A 15,611-nucleotide genomic window follows, 5' to 3' on the forward strand; every position below is an offset into this window, starting at 1 on the left:
AAAGTGCACACCTATTCCTTGGTGGGCTCAGATTTATTTGAAACCATTGCTTGTTTCTATGTCATTCATATAGCATCTATTGCAGAGGGCTTGAGGTTTGCAGGAAACAGTGATGTGGAAATTATTAATCAAGGCTTACCCATTTTTCTTTTTATAAGCCATATCCAGAAGATCCAGCAGTGTATAAACCACTCTCCCAAGAAGAGCTGCAAAGGATAAAAAATGAAAAGAAACAGAAGCAAAATGAGAGAAAACAGAAGATATCAGAGAATCGTAAACATCTGGCCAGTGTACGGGTTGTACAGAAGAATCTTGTATTCGTAGTAGGGTTATCCCAACGCCTAGCAGATCCAGAGGTAAGCAGCTGCCAGAAATCTGAACTTCCTATAGAATAAGTGTATCCTGAACTTTTGCTGCAGTTATTATAGTTGCCAAATAAATTCCTACTCAAATTAGTTGATTCTTTGGGGCTTTTCAGTGGTGTTCAATACCACCAACCCAGGGCTGTGGACCCATAAAATGATGCCGGTTGAATTCTGTTATATCCCATGGTCATTAGTCTGGGAATCCTGGTTGAAAAGTCATCAATACGCGGATGATACTCAGCACACATACACTTTTTCATCAGACCCTAGGGAGACAGTAGACACTGAACTGATGTCTTGAGGGAGCAGTGTGTCATTGAATATGCAATAACTATCCTAATAAAATAGAAATATTGTTGATTGTGAGAACCAGTGGATCTGGAGTTAGTTGTACAGCCTGCCTTGGATGGGGTTGCATTTGCTCTGAAAATGGAGGCTCTCGGCTTTGATGTGTTCTTTGATCTGGAACAGCTTCTGGATGCTGAGCTGGGACCACCTTTGCTGATATACTAAGCTGCACTTACTTGCAGAAGACAATTCTGGCCATGGTAATTCATTCTGAAGCCTGCTAAAGCATCAACTTTGATAGCATGACTTTACATGGGGCTGCTCTTAAAAGCTTTTCAGACATTTTGGTTGGACCAGACTATCTTAAACTGGTCAGTGAAACATATTACTATGTTGGTGCACAATCTGAAGGAGTGCTAACAAGGATTTTCTGGGCCCAGTACACTGTATTGGCACTGTAAGAGGACATTTGCATATTAAAATCTTTGTGCCCTTTTGCTGGTAGCTATGCAATGAATTGTTAATTAATGCTTGCACCATAGATCCTGCACATCAGGAGACATGCCCAATTCCTTCAAATTTTGAATTCACCATGGTTTTCTTTTAACATTCACCTACACTTACCGTGTAGTAGTATTTGCAGAAAATAACTTCTGGGGACTACCTGAACTCAGACAAACCCACCATAGGAAAGATGCGTTCTGGTTGATAAGAAAAAAGGGTATACTACAGAGGTTCCAAGTGCTACAAAATGAGATGGAATCAGGAAAAGTGCACCAAAGGGGAGGGGAAAACAGAAGCTCTTTAGGATCCCAGGAATTTCTTTCTCTTGATGCTCACAAAGCTCACTCTTCAACCACAGTTTTGTATTCATTGGTTAAAAAACACTTAAACCTCCCCTCTCTTCTTCCTAACGTCTCAACAAGCAAGATTGATGTGTAACAATGGAAAAATTATGAGACACTGCATTACATTTGTAAACCAAGAAAACCCTCAATAAAATTTTTATTAAAACACACACACACTTAAACACAGGAGCAGACTGCCTAGCACAGGTGTCAGCAACCTTTTTCAGCCGTGGGCCGGACCACCATCCCCCAGACCATGTGGTGAGCCAGACTACATTTTGAAAAAATATATGAATTCCTATACAAATTACCCAGAGATGCATTTTAAATAAAAGCACACATTCTACTCGTGTAAAAACACACTGAGTCCCGGACCGTCCACAGCCCGGATTGAGAAGGCGATTGGGCCGCATCTGGCCCCCGGGCCTTAGGTTGCCTACCCCTGGCCTAGCATATCTCATCATAATTGCTTAGTAGGGTATCTGAACATCTTGCTTTATAAGTTTATTTCTAGGAGGGCTAGATTTTTTAAATGAAAGCTCATAGTCTGGGGCAGTGTTTCTCAACCAGTGTGCCTCCAGATGTTTTGGGACTACAACTCCCATCATTCCTGACCACTGGTCTTGCTAGCTAGGGATGATGGGAGTTGTAGTCCCAAAACATCTGGAGGCACACTGGTTGGGAAACACTGGTCTGGGGCCCTGCTGGCAGTGGTCCTGTTAAATTGGTACCCTCTTGGCAGGCCTTTCAATCTCCACTTGGAATTTTATGTGATTTATGGACTGCGGGCTGTTAGAAGAACTCATTATAATACAGTGTTGTTAGACTTTGGGAGAGAGAATTGAAGTTATCTGCCACTAATTGTAGGAAATATGGTATGTTGTGTGCCTGGGTGGAGACTCCTGCCCCTCCAGTTGACAGCCCGAGACCAATGTTTTGTATAGTTCATTTGTAACTGCTTAGCAATTTTCCATTGCTTTCTTTGGTTAAAAGATTTTTCAAAGTGAGCAAAAATAGTTAGGCCTCCATTAGTAGTCTGAATTTTGTCTGAGCTGCTTCTTGATATTGCTTTTATATCAGTAAATTTAATCTTCCAAACAGGTTTTGAAAAGGCCAGAATATTTTGGGAAATTTGGTAAAATACACAAAGTTGTAATCAACAACAGCACATCATATGCAGGCTCACAGGTAAGATACTGATTTCCCCTTACCTAGGCAAAAGGTGGGTGTTCAGCTGGAGTTCCAACAGTTTCAGTGGCATATGGACAACTCATTGTTGACATACTTGGGTCAAAAACGTTCCATACAGGAACATTTCAGCAGCTCTGTTTTTGTCTGTATGTACTAATAACCAGAGTCAGATTAATTCTACAACGTAGAATACCCAGCAGTAAGGTGTAAACTGACCCTGAATTTCTACAATTAGAATGTAATTTCAGTTAAGGGTAGCCTATAAATGTATTACCCTGCAAACATGTGTACAAATATTTTCATTTGTTCTGTCTGGAATGTAGCCTCCTTATTATTGCCTCCCTGTTCAGGAGTGTAGTTGCATTCTATCTTGGAGCATCCCATGATTTACTATAGCTGCTTTGCTGGTGCAGAAGCTGATATACTAAAAATATGTTATAGTTTTTCACTAAATAGAAAGATTTATTGACTTCTAGGTGTGCATTGTACCTTGGTGAAGATTTTTTAATTATACCCTAATCTGGTTGATATGCTAATAATAATTCCCATCTCAAAGTATATGTTACTTTTTCATTCAAGTTTGTTAGTAGGAAAGGAATATGTTACTTGGAATACTTAAGCTTTTAAAAGCTGGCTTCAAAATGGGTAGAGGAGCAAAGAGCAGGCAAAAAGTTAACATAATTGTAAAGAAAGAAGGGAATCCAAATGCATGGTAAGGATTTTGGAGTAAAGCTGTTGTGGCCTCGTTGCTATGAATATCAGTGTACAGAGTTGGGAAACCATCAATTCAAACCTAACTTCAGCAAGCCCAACCTTGTATGGTATATATGATTTTACTCATATTTTTTGAAGAAAGGAACATAGTGTTGTTGTTTTTTTAAAAAAAAAATAGGTTTTGCATTCCTGTTGTAGCAGACATTGCCTTAGAAGTATTCCTTTGTGTTTGTTTTGTGGATAGGAGTGCCTCTTAAAATGGTGCTTGCCAGGTGAAGTATTTAAAAGTACTTCTATGACAAAATGTGTTTTAAATTTGCTGTCCGATTAATCACAGGCATTTCTGTAATTTGTTTAAACTGATTATTCACATATTGCAGCAATAACTACTACTGTACTTTTGCAAATGAATCCTTTGCCGAGGGCTTCTTGTATTAAGTACTTCAGAATTTTGTGAAGTTCAGTGCTGCATTATAGCATGACTAATAAGCTGACCTATGCACATACTTTTTAATTATCTAGGGTCCAAGTGCAAGTGCATATGTAACTTACATACGGTCAGAAGATGCACTCAGAGCCATACAGTGTGTCAATAATGTGGTAGTAGATGGAAGAACACTTAAGGTAATATGAATGTGTTTATGCAACTATAATTATGAATGTATGTGTTTGTAACTATACAGTGGTACCTTGGTTTAAGTTCACAATTGGTTCAGGAAGTCGGTACTTAACCTGAAGCGTACTTAACCTGAAGCGAACTTTCCCATTGAAAGTAATGGAAAGTGGATTAATCTGTTCCAGACGGACTGCGGAGTACTTAAACTGAAGCGAACTTTCCCATTGAAAGTAATGGAAAGTGGATTAATCCTTTCCAGACGGGTCCGTGGAGTACTTAAACTGAAAATACTCAAACCAAAGCGTACTTAAACCAAGGTATGACTGTATAAGAATAAGGTTGTGTGTGTCACGTAATGGCAAATGTTTATAGAATCATAGAGTTGGAAGAGACCACGAGGGCCATCCAGTCCAACCCCCTGCCAAGCAGGAAACACCATCAAAGCATTCCTGACATATGGCTGTCAAGCCTCTGCTTAAAGACCTCCAAAGAAGGAGATTCCACCCCACTTCTTGGCAGCAAATTCCACTGTCAAACAGCTCTTACTGTCAGGAAGTTCTTCCTAATGTTTAGGTGGAATCTTCTTTCTTGTAGTTTGAATCCATTGCTCCGTGTCCACTTCTCTGGAGCAGCAGAAAACAACCTTTCACCCTACTCCATATGACATCCTTTCATATATTTGAACATGGCTATCATATCACCCCTTAACCTTCTGTTCTCCAGGCTAAACATACCTAGCTCCCTAAGCCGTTCCTCATAAAGCATTGTTTCCAAGCCTTTAACCATTTTGGTTGCCCTCTTCTGGACACGTTCCAGCTTGTCAGTATCCTTCTTGAACTGTGGTGCCCAGAACTGGACACAGTACTCATTACATGTAACTGAGCACCATGATACCAGAAGCTGGATTCTAAAACAGGCTTACTTCTAAAGTATATAGTTTGTTTTCCTTTATGGTTAATGTCTCGTTTCCCCCCCATAGTTAATGTCTCGTTTCCCCCCCCCCCCAGGCGTCTTTAGGAACCACAAAATATTGCAGTTACTTTTTGAAGAATATGCAGTGTCCTAAACCAGACTGTATGTATCTACATGAATTAGGGGATGAAGCAGCCAGTTTCACAAAAGAAGAGATGCAGGTATGTGTGTTGCAACCTATACCATGAAATGTTACTCTAAATGCCTCATATTTCTGATCCGAGCCAGTAAATCAGAATTGAAACTACAGTTTCGATTTCAGAATGTGGTTTAGAGAAACCATGATCGAAGTATTTAAGCCAACACATGAGGAGAGTGGGAAGAATGCATGTATGCATCATTTTATCTGTATGCCACCTTTCAATAGTTAAAACAATGCTCAAGGGGGCTTCCAACATGAAAACAATTACATAGTAGTCATAAACAGTAAATAAAACATACCAGAATGTGCAGAATCTGATAAAAAATTTCCCACATTAAATCATAATAAGATCTAAAAACAAAGATACAAAAATTTATATCAGCAAGAGCAGCAGCAACAACAACACACACACACCATTCTCCAACCTAAGGGGTCTGTTCAGCAGCTTCAGCTTTTGTAACTGGAGTCAGTCAGGGCCCCAACTTCCCAGGCCAGGTGGAAAAGGCCTGCAGTACAGGAAACAGGTCTTCCAGGTCTCACAGCCAAGACGGTCCCTGGTTGACCATGGCAGCCTGACACTTGTTCAGCCAGGATATTTACCGGTATGTCCAAACTGGCTTGACTGTCTTCTCTGCTCCTTTTTGAAATGGAGATAATGTCCACAGCTGGAGTGAGAGGAGAAATAAAGACTTTGAAGCATTCTTGCTGCAGATTTGAAGTTACATAAACTGAGCTGTGAATAAAAGGTAGCAGTTATGTATTATATAAATATAATATAATAGTAAATCTCCTACATGATCATCTAAAGGCAATGGACAATAAAAACAAATTAGAAACACAAAACCCCTACATTTAAAAGAAAACTGAAAGCCGTACAGTGGTGCCTTGCAAGACTAATTTAATTCATTCCAGGACTCAATTCGTCCTACGAAAAATTCGTCTTGCGAGTCGCGTTTTCCCATAGGAATGCATTGAAACTTAATCAATGGGCTATGGGCTCCGGGGGACTGGCGGCGGCATGGGACGGGGCTTCGGAGAAGGCACAGCGCTTCTCCGAAGCCCCATCCCATGCCGGCTGTGTGTGAGGCGGCAGGGGGGGGGGGAGAAGCGCTTGGCTTCGGCTCCGTCCCCCCTGGCAAAGGAAGAACTGCTGTCAGCTTCCCGCCTTCCTGCGCTACATTCTATGGCTGCGCTTTGCAAGACGAAGCAGCAGCCATAGAAAACTTCACCGTCTTGCGAGTCCCTCGCGCAACGCAAACTCTTTCGTCTTGCGAGTTTTTTGTTGCGCAAGGCATTCGTCTTGCGAGGTACCACTGTACAAATTAGAAACTCATGTGAGAGATTCATTTATCCCTCTGGATAAATTAACAAAAATGTCTGCAATAGTTATCAAAAGTGCAGATAGTGGGTGCTTGTACCTGATCAGGAATGCTATTCTGCAGAACAAGGGCCAGAACTCCGAACTCAGATCAACCTCAGTAAATATGGGCAGTGGTCAGGAATGATGGGAAATGTGGCCCCCAAGTTCCCTCTCCTTCCTTTAATTCATCACTGTGCGTCTTCTGAGCATGTTACCTAAGAAACTGAAATGGGCATTGTGGGGTACACCTATGAAATGTACTCATTACTATGAATTGTTCTGAGGTTACCTTTCAGTGAAATTAGAAAGGTCTTACCCAGCTTACAATAAACTCCCTTATGCAGCAGTGAATTTACATTCTTACAAAAGAGGCCAAAATAGTTGTCATAGTCTTGTGATTTGGTGGGACGTGGACTAGGCTAGCTTAAAATAACCAAGCTTCTCTTAGTTGAACATGAGAAATGAAATTTTGATGTAAAGAAGATTTCACTTCAAATTACCAGGTTGGCAGAGTTGCATTATTTTATAACTATTTTCCCACCCCAGGCTGGTAAGCATCAAGAATATGAACAGAAGTTACTCCAGGAATTATACAAGTTAAACCCCAACTTCCTCCAGCTGTCTTCAAATGCAGTTGACAAGAACAAGAACAAAGTGACTTCACTACAGAGGTATGATGTGTAAGTAAAGGTTCTCTGCGTGTGCTCTTTAGTTTTCATCAAACCTCCCCCTTTACCCCTCTTTCTCAGCACTCTGTTTCACTGCCTTACTGCTTAAGCCAGCACATTTGACATCTTACTTCCTTTGCATCATTATACAGAAGTATGCTGCATTTTCAAACAACTGTGCATGCATTTAGTTAAATGAAATCTGCTGCTTTTATCCCACATTTGAGCATGTGGGATGCACACATCTCAGCACTTATACCTACATTGATAGGATTTTTGGATGCAATCTGAGTTTTAAGTTTCAGCAGATGTTCGCATTAGTGCATCATTTACAATTGTAAAATAGTATGGTTTGGTGTGAAATAGCAGGGCATGTCATTAAACTGGAAATACAAAATGCAAGATTTACTCATTTTAAATACAACACAACATTACTATGAAAGTGTGAGTTCAGCCTTGCCTTTAGGTGAGAATGCCACAAAGGACTCATCTGAAAGACAAAGTTAGTGTAAAATGTTCTGACTCATTGCAACTTAGTTGAGATTTTTGTTTCAATACGTTGGCTGCTAATATGTAAGGTGCAGACTTTGACAGAGTAACATAGATTTATACGTATGTCTGTTTAATGAAAGGTTGCTGAGGTTTTTTTTTGACCTAGCATCTATCTATTCCAAGTAACAATTTTAAGTGGTTGTCTATTTCTGGAGAAGTTTACATAACTTAATGGCAGAAACACCATTAATATTTAGAATATGACATAAGATTTGTGCTTGCAAGGTACTTCTTGAGTTTGAATGGTAGTCAGACTACTATCACCTCTGGTTTAGCCTCTATTAAAAAGGGACACCTAAATGAATGGGAAAATCTATTTCTAAATGAACGCCAGAACTTTGTGACCATGGCAAATGATTGGTGAACAAAAAATTGCACTCTTTAGATCCTTTCTTAATGGGGATCCTTTTCAAATACGATTTCAAGAGCAACCTTGTTCAGGATCCTAAACAATTTTTCCAGTGCCAAATCTTAATGGATCAGCATTGCCTCCTAAAGGAAAATACAAATCTTGTATTAAGGAAAGTTGATACTTTGACTCTGGGCAGGACATCAGCTCAGTTTTGTCATGTGCTAGCCTCTCATACCTTCTTACACTCTTGGCTATTGTATTATTGTGAGCTTTGCGAGAGAAATACTGTTTCTTCAAAAGCATAAAAAGAAATAAACCAAACATGCAAGAGTCAAGTCATGTTTTCTCACAGTGTGGTTTGAGACCTGATGGAGTCACATCATAAGGCAAGAAGAAACAGCAAGAAGACTATGTCTTTAGAAATGGCTACAAATTTGGCCCTGTCCAGTCTCTGCAGTAGGAATTTCTCAAGAACTTAATTACCATTCTTAAAAAAGGCCCAAGGTAGATTGGGTATGCATGACCATTCTATCTGGCCCATAAAACAAAGTAGAAATAAGCTTACTTCCTACTGGTTCATTCTTAATTGTCTGTGCTGTCTCAGCAGTGTTACATCTCCAGTGATTTATTTTATAAGATCCCAGTAAGCTTGAAAGCTGAAGAAACTGAATAAATGTTAGGTTCTTGCTATCATCTTGTCATCCGTTTTAATGTTTTTTGCCACTCTTTGCTGTGAATTTAAGTTCTTAAGCATAGAGTTCAGCTTTGTTCCTGAAACAAGTGTCATCTAAGTGGCAAATAAGTTGGTTCTGCATTCAAAATAGAAAATGCTTCTGCTGTATACTTCATAAAGATTTTCTTTCATGATTTCTTTATTATGAATTTTTCTACTCAAACTTGACTTCCATTGGTCCATAGAAAAGGCTGCGATTCCCACTGCTTTCTGATTTCATACAGTTCTTGTGGGCAGTAACTTGAAATGCTGACAGAGAAGTAGCCAGTTTGTGAGGTCACTCATCAGTTACCAACATTCAGATCTGGAAGAGATGGAGGCAAGCAACTTCTATGTGGGTGTAAACTTTAGAACATGGTAGGCAAGCAGATAAGAATTACATGGCAGACTAATTTTCAACTTGGTAAATGGAACTGACAGTGCCATATTTACCTTCTTGTAGTGACTGCTTTATGGAACCAATCCAGAAATGCATGGAAAGATGAGGAATCAATATGAAAATTGAAAATGCAATCAATTTTTGTTAGTTAGATCAGTGTCATTTGGTTTTAAAAAGCAGGGTGTGTCTGTTCCACATTCATTTTGATAACTCATAAATTTATTGCATTTCAAGGAATGAATGGCAAGACAAGATACACATTTTGAAAAGAGCACAGATCTCTAAATAATCATTATAAGTTACAGTTCTATATATCCTTCATTCCTTGCTGGGATGGTGATTTCAAAAATAGGGTGAAACTAAAGGACTAATAAGGAGAAAGAAACATTTATAATTATGTTGATGTTTAATATTAATATTTATTGGCATATACATACAAAACCCAGCAGGGAATGTCTGTTTAAAGATGTGATTCCCTGCTTCAGTTTACCTTTATTAATCCTCTCAAATAATTTAATACACCAAAAGAACCTTATTTAGTGATCAATGCTTATATTAGCTTGAGTTCTGAAACTTTGGGAATAAATACTTGAAATGAGACGAATTGGGTAACTTAGAACTTACCAACTTAGACCTGGCACAGTGATATTTCAGAAGTGTATAATGCAGGTCACATGGGGGAAATCCTCAAGGACAAAGCATGGATATAGCATCTGAACTAGGAGGATAGGGGTAATATTATTCATAAAACTGGAGAATGTTGGGATGAAAGAACAGTTTAAGGACCACATGTCTTAGTGGGATTCACCTAATTTAAAAACACACACAAATTTAAGTATAAACAGCCTGCCTGGTGCAAGAAAACAGTTTCTTTTTACAGTTTTAGTAGCAGACGCTAACATTTCTGTTGAAGACCTCCATATTCCTCCACACAGTATATGGCATGAGGAATAATTTTCCCAGTGTTTCACTATTAAGATTTTCTCCATAACTTGAACTCTCTTTTACTTTCACCTCTTTCCAGACCCAACAGTAATAACAAAGATGCCTGGCCATCATTACAGAGTTCAAGTAAATCAGTCAACGGCTTAACAATGGAACACAGGAAAACGCCTCCTATTTTAGAAAATGGCACAGACTCAGAACACATGACTCCAGATGGTCCAGATTCAGATTTCGGGTAATTGTGCTGCCTTTTATACTTTAGTTAGCTTTCTTTCTCTCTCACTGATGTGGAGGGATGATTCTCTAGCCTCTGTCAAGAGAGCTGGATTCAGATTAAAATGGTTGGCCTGAACCACTAGGTGATGCCTAGGTGGGGGGACTGCACATTATTTTGCAATGGGCAGTTTGTTCAGGAGAAGTCTGTGTCTAGGCCAGAAGATGATTTTTAAAGGTAAGGGTTGTGAAAAGGCAAGGCATTTTGAAACAAGTTTCCTTCTGCGTCTGTGTTCTAGCAAACCACGTACTTCACTTCAGCAAACAATTTTCGATATTCTTTAAGAGAAAAACTTGCTTAGTCTCAATTGGCAGATCTAAGTACGTTACACTCTTCACCCAGGCATTTTGTTAAACAAGTATGGCACTGGATTGAGATCCATCAGCTTTCCCCTCCCTTAAGACTACTAAGACTTCCTGGATTTGTGTTTATTGGTGCAATATGTCCCTTGCATCATAAGCATCATTGTGGGTCTTTTAACAAGCTGGCTTCAAAATGCAAGTTGCATAGCACAGCTACATGCTTTTATATTATGCTTTTGAATTGGGAAAACTGATGTGTGCTGTTGCAGCGTGGAAACTGCTTTCTTAGGCTCTAGTTTCCCAACTGTAATAGGCTGAGGTGGGGGAAAGTGGCCATATAAGTTGCCTGACTCCATTTTTCTTGTTCTAGTATTAATAAGGCACCAGAACACAGGAGGTTACTTCCATGTTGCACCAGTAATGTATGAGCTGGGCCTAAGAAGCTTATTAGGAAATAGGGTAGCTTACTGAATACCTTGTATTATTGCTCTAACATTGACCTAATACTTCAGACTTCATCACTAGAAATCATTGCAGACGTCAACACTTTTGGAAGTAGAATGTCAATAGAAGAGCTTTCCTATTTAGAAAAAACATCCCATTACCTAATTTTGAAGCTCTCCTGCTGAGAAGAAAGTGATCTGCTTTAGTTATTCCATTGTGGATTACCATAGCACTATTGAAATGTTGCAGTAATGCTTTATATGAAGCTAAGCATCTCTTAGGCTCTTGTTTAGTTAAGAGCCTGAAAAAATGATCTGAAAATGTTTTACACATCTGTAGTACTGGTTCAGCTGACCAGGATCCAAAAGTCCACACACACTGAGTAGGAGTTTCTCATCTTTCCCCACTACTGTCTCATCTTCCTCCACCACCATCTCACAACCACTTCTGAAGGTTAGAAAACATTTCAGAGCGAGATTTAACATAGTACAAAAGGACTTGAGTTGAAATTAAAAATTGGCAACCTTTCCTCCATGAGTGGAAGAGCTTTTTATTTTTACCTTAAGGATCTTTGGGTTCCAGCCTCGCCTGTGGCTAGTCTTATGCTTAAAATGGGCTGATTTGGTACTTTTGAAACCATATTCAGCGCTTCCTCTAAGTGGATCATAGGTCTAATCCAGATATCAAGATTTTCAGAGGCATGCTTTCAGAGACTTAATAGGAACTCAAGCCTATTTATTTGTAAAGGGGTTTTGAACATCTGGCAACTTCTATCAAACAGCTGTGTTTCTGGCTGCAGGACTGAAAGACTGCAATATTTCTAATAATGAGAAAAGAATTAAGAAATAATTAATTTTTGTTTTTGAATAATTAATTTTAAAGTTTCAGTTCATTATAAGTGTTAAATAATTTTACACATAAAGAAAAAACAATCCATTTGACCTAGTTTTACTCCATACTTTGCTTAAATATATATTTAGTGTTAAGTGGGCTGAAACAATGTACAGTGGTACCTCGCAAGACGAATGCCTCACACAACGAAAAACTTGCAAGACAAAAGTGTTTTGTGATGTTTTTGGTGACTTGCAAGACAAAGTTTTCTATGGCCGTGCTTTGCAAGACAAATCAGTGGTTTGGTTTTTTTTTTGCCGCGGCAAACTGCGCTTCGCAAGACGAAATTATCGCAAGACAAAGCGACTCGTGGCACGAATTAATTTCGTCCTGTGAGGCACCACTGTAATATACACATTTATATGTTTTCGTCAATGCCTATGGATTTAAGATAATTCAACAGATATTGAAAGAGTAGTGTTCTGCCAAAACCTCTCTAAAATGTAGGCCAGGCACCCCCAAACTTCGGCCCTCCAGATGTTTTGGACTACAATTCCCATCTCCCCTGACCACTGGTCCTGTTAGCTAGGGATCATGGGAGTTGTAGGCCAAAACATCTGGAGGGCTGCAGTTTGGGGTATAGTGGTCGTTTGATTTCTGAGTTTGTATTTCTGTTGGAATACAGAATACGTTATGGAAACATAAAAATTTTTTTACAGGTAGGTAGCCGTGTTGGTCTGACGCAGTCAAAATAAAATTAAAAAATCCAGTAGCACCTTAGAGACCAACTAAGTTTGTCATAGGTATGAGCTTTCGTGTGCATGCACACTTCTCCAGTATCTGGAAGGATTTTTTATTTTTATTTAAAAAAATTAGAATACTTTCTTGTATTGACTTCCTGCTTCTGTAATTAATTCAGATGACTGTATATAGTCTTGGTTATCCAGTTCTATATCATCCACAGACACGTGAAAACAGAGATATGTCTATGTGCTTAGAATTAGACTTTATTGTAGGAAGAGTTTGGGATTGACCAGTACAGTATAGCTTTGACTAGATCACTAAATTCAGGGTCACACCTCACAAGTATCAATCTTAAAAGCAGGAAGTGATTCTGCTCATTTACACTCAATGGCTGAGATAATGAGATAAAATCAGCAAATGATTTACTTAACTGCTTGACGCTCCCTCTTTTTAAACTGTTAGGATTACTTTGTCATTCGGTTGCATAAGGAATTATGGTGTCTGCAGCCAGAGTGCTTTACACAAAGTACTGGAGGCTGCAAAGTATATCATATGCAGGAGACTGGATAGAGCAAGTGTGGGAGTATGCACTTGTGGCAAAACTAACATGTTTGAGAAAAAAGGAAAGGAAATTGGTCTTGTTGTGTCAAATATTGTAATTTATTCAAATGTCTTTACTTAACAATCTTACGTTTTAGGGTGTTTGAAATTTTTATGTTTAACTAGTGCAAGAAAAGAAAATATATTTATTTTTTTATATATGACTGTTTTAATAGATGCACACTTGGTTGACATCTTAATTGAGCTATCCAGTTTGACCCCAAGATCTCCTTCCTGATCAGTCACAACCAGTTTGGACCCCATAAGTGTATATGCAAAGTTAGGGGTTTTTGCTCCACTATGCATCACTTTACACTTGCTCACATCAAACTACATTTCCCATTTTAATGCCCATTCACCTAGTTTCAATTTACCTTTTTGGAGTTCCTTGCAATTTCTTTATGTTTTTAATACCCTGAACAACTTAGTGTCATCAACAAACCAGGTTACTTCTGTACTCTCCCCTAACTCCAGGTCATTTCTGAACAAGTTAAAAAGCACTGGTTACAGTACTAATTTTTGCATTCCCTATAGAGGAAGAATAGTTTATTTATTCCTGCTTTCTATTAATTAACCAGTTGCTCATTCGTAAGAGGACCTATCCTCTTTTCCTATGACTTTCTAAACTTGTTCTAGGTTCTTTTGGTGAGAGAATTTATCAAAAGCTTTTTGAGAGTCTCAAGTATGCAATGTCAACTTGGATACCTCTACTTACATGCTTGTTGACACCCCCAAAGAGCTTTAATGGTTTGGTGAGACAGGACGTGCCCTTGTAGAAGCCATGCTGCTTTTGCTTCAGCCTGACTTGATCTTCTACATGTTTGGTAATTCAGTTTTTAATAATTATGCCCACCAGTTTTACTAGACTAGATATTAAGTTAAGCTGCCTATAATGTCTCAAATCTTAGCTGGATTCTTTTTAAACATTGAGCAGTTTCCATTCCTCTAGTATGGAGGCTGATTTTAGGGACAAATTACATATTTATTAGAAGATCAGCAACTTCACATTTGAACCACTGAGGAAGCTCACTTGTGCAACTGTGTAACCCAAATGCTTTGGTCATTGGCTGTGAGACACTTTCAGTCTTAAAGTCACAAATCAGGCAGATATTTTCTGAATATTTGCATTTGTCCATCAGTTGCTGTCCAGTGGCTTACTGTAACACCTGCTGGGTTTGTCAACAAGATGGTGACAGTATATTATTTTCCATTTGAACTGCCATATCAGCCAATTCATTTTCTAGCATCTTGATTTCTTCTAGTGTCTCAAATGTTAGCCTTACTTAATACTGCAGGTTGTGCTAGCATACATTTGCAGCCTGAACCCAGCCAGTGCACCTTCCATCATGCATGCCTGGCCTGATCCCCTTCGCTCACTTAGCTTTTGACAGCACCTGATCTGGTATCTCTCCTGGTCCTGCTGTCACCTTTCCTTCTTCAACTCATTCTTTTCCTGGTTTTTTAATTGCTGATCTTATTCCAAGTTTTGTCTTGTCCTTTCCTGGCTCTTCCTGTTGCTCTGCTGTTGATTTTGGGTGAGTGGATGCATGAGCGGCTGGAGCTTCAGTTTTGTCTACTGTTGTGTTTAAGTGAGAGGTTGTGACAGTATTCCTATTGTCTTGAAACTGAAGCAGCACAAAGGAGAAGTGAGCTTTTCTGCTGTGGTGAAGAATTTTATTGGTTCATTCACTTTCTCTTTTACCTTTATTCCTTTTGCCTCTTCTCTTTCTTTCATATCTCCTCTCTTCACAACTCAGTGTGCTGAAATCTAAATTTGGGAGTCCTCTGGGCTCCATCAATCTCAAGTTGAGCACAAAGCTCTTATAAATAGATATGGTGTCTGCTTCATGGACACCAGTTTAATGTTGGGGGCTGATAGTAGGGGAAATAGACAAACTTTGATTGTTGTGAGGTTACACTGAGTAACAATGAACAAGCGCAATGTGCAAGATGGAGCTAATCAGCATGTTGTCAGTTATCTCCATGAACTAGGTTTTCTAAAATTACTACTTAAATTAATTCCTACAGTTTCAGGCCATCAGGCTGTGTCTTTTACATTTGCCTAATAGTTTTTCTTTCTCTCTAGCACTATCGACAAACCTTCAGATTCTCTCAGTATAGGAAATTGTGATAACTCGCAGCAGGTAAGATTTGAGAACCAACACTTCTTAACTCTTGTCAACTGCATACCCTTATACTTGCAAAAGGACTATATTGTGTGTTGAAATATTTATTTGCCATAATCTTAAATATACCTTCCTGCCTATCAGCTGCATAAGATGGTTGGTTGA

At 39.0% G+C, this 15,611-nt stretch overlaps 1 protein-coding gene across 8 annotated transcripts in view; it reads left to right on the top strand.

The window, feature by feature from the left end:
- The window catches only part of CNOT4 (CCR4-NOT transcription complex subunit 4), a 63,739-nt gene that overhangs the window by 19,779 nt on the left and 28,349 nt on the right, over positions 1–15,611 (top strand). For 2 of the 8 annotated variants that reach the window (XM_035128348.3, XM_035128354.3), the window contains exons 3-9: positions 159–356; positions 2,603–2,689; positions 3,929–4,030; positions 5,030–5,155; positions 7,043–7,176; positions 10,205–10,360; positions 15,407–15,464. In XM_035128348.3, coding sequence (XP_034984239.1) covers positions 159–356; positions 2,603–2,689; positions 3,929–4,030; positions 5,030–5,155; positions 7,043–7,176; positions 10,205–10,360; positions 15,407–15,464 — 861 coding nt within the window. The remainder of the gene's footprint in view (positions 1–158; positions 357–2,602; positions 2,690–3,928; positions 4,031–5,029; positions 5,156–7,042; positions 7,177–10,204; positions 10,361–15,406; positions 15,465–15,611) is intronic. The other 6 variants (XM_035128350.3, XM_088651981.1, XM_088651980.1 and 3 more) reach the window with 3 other exon arrangements.

Source organism: Zootoca vivipara, chromosome 9 (assembly GCF_965207765.1).
Source record: "Zootoca vivipara chromosome 9, rZooViv2.hap1.1, whole genome shotgun sequence".
In the NCBI taxonomy this organism is placed as follows: Eukaryota; Metazoa; Chordata; class Lepidosauria; order Squamata; family Lacertidae; genus Zootoca; species Zootoca vivipara.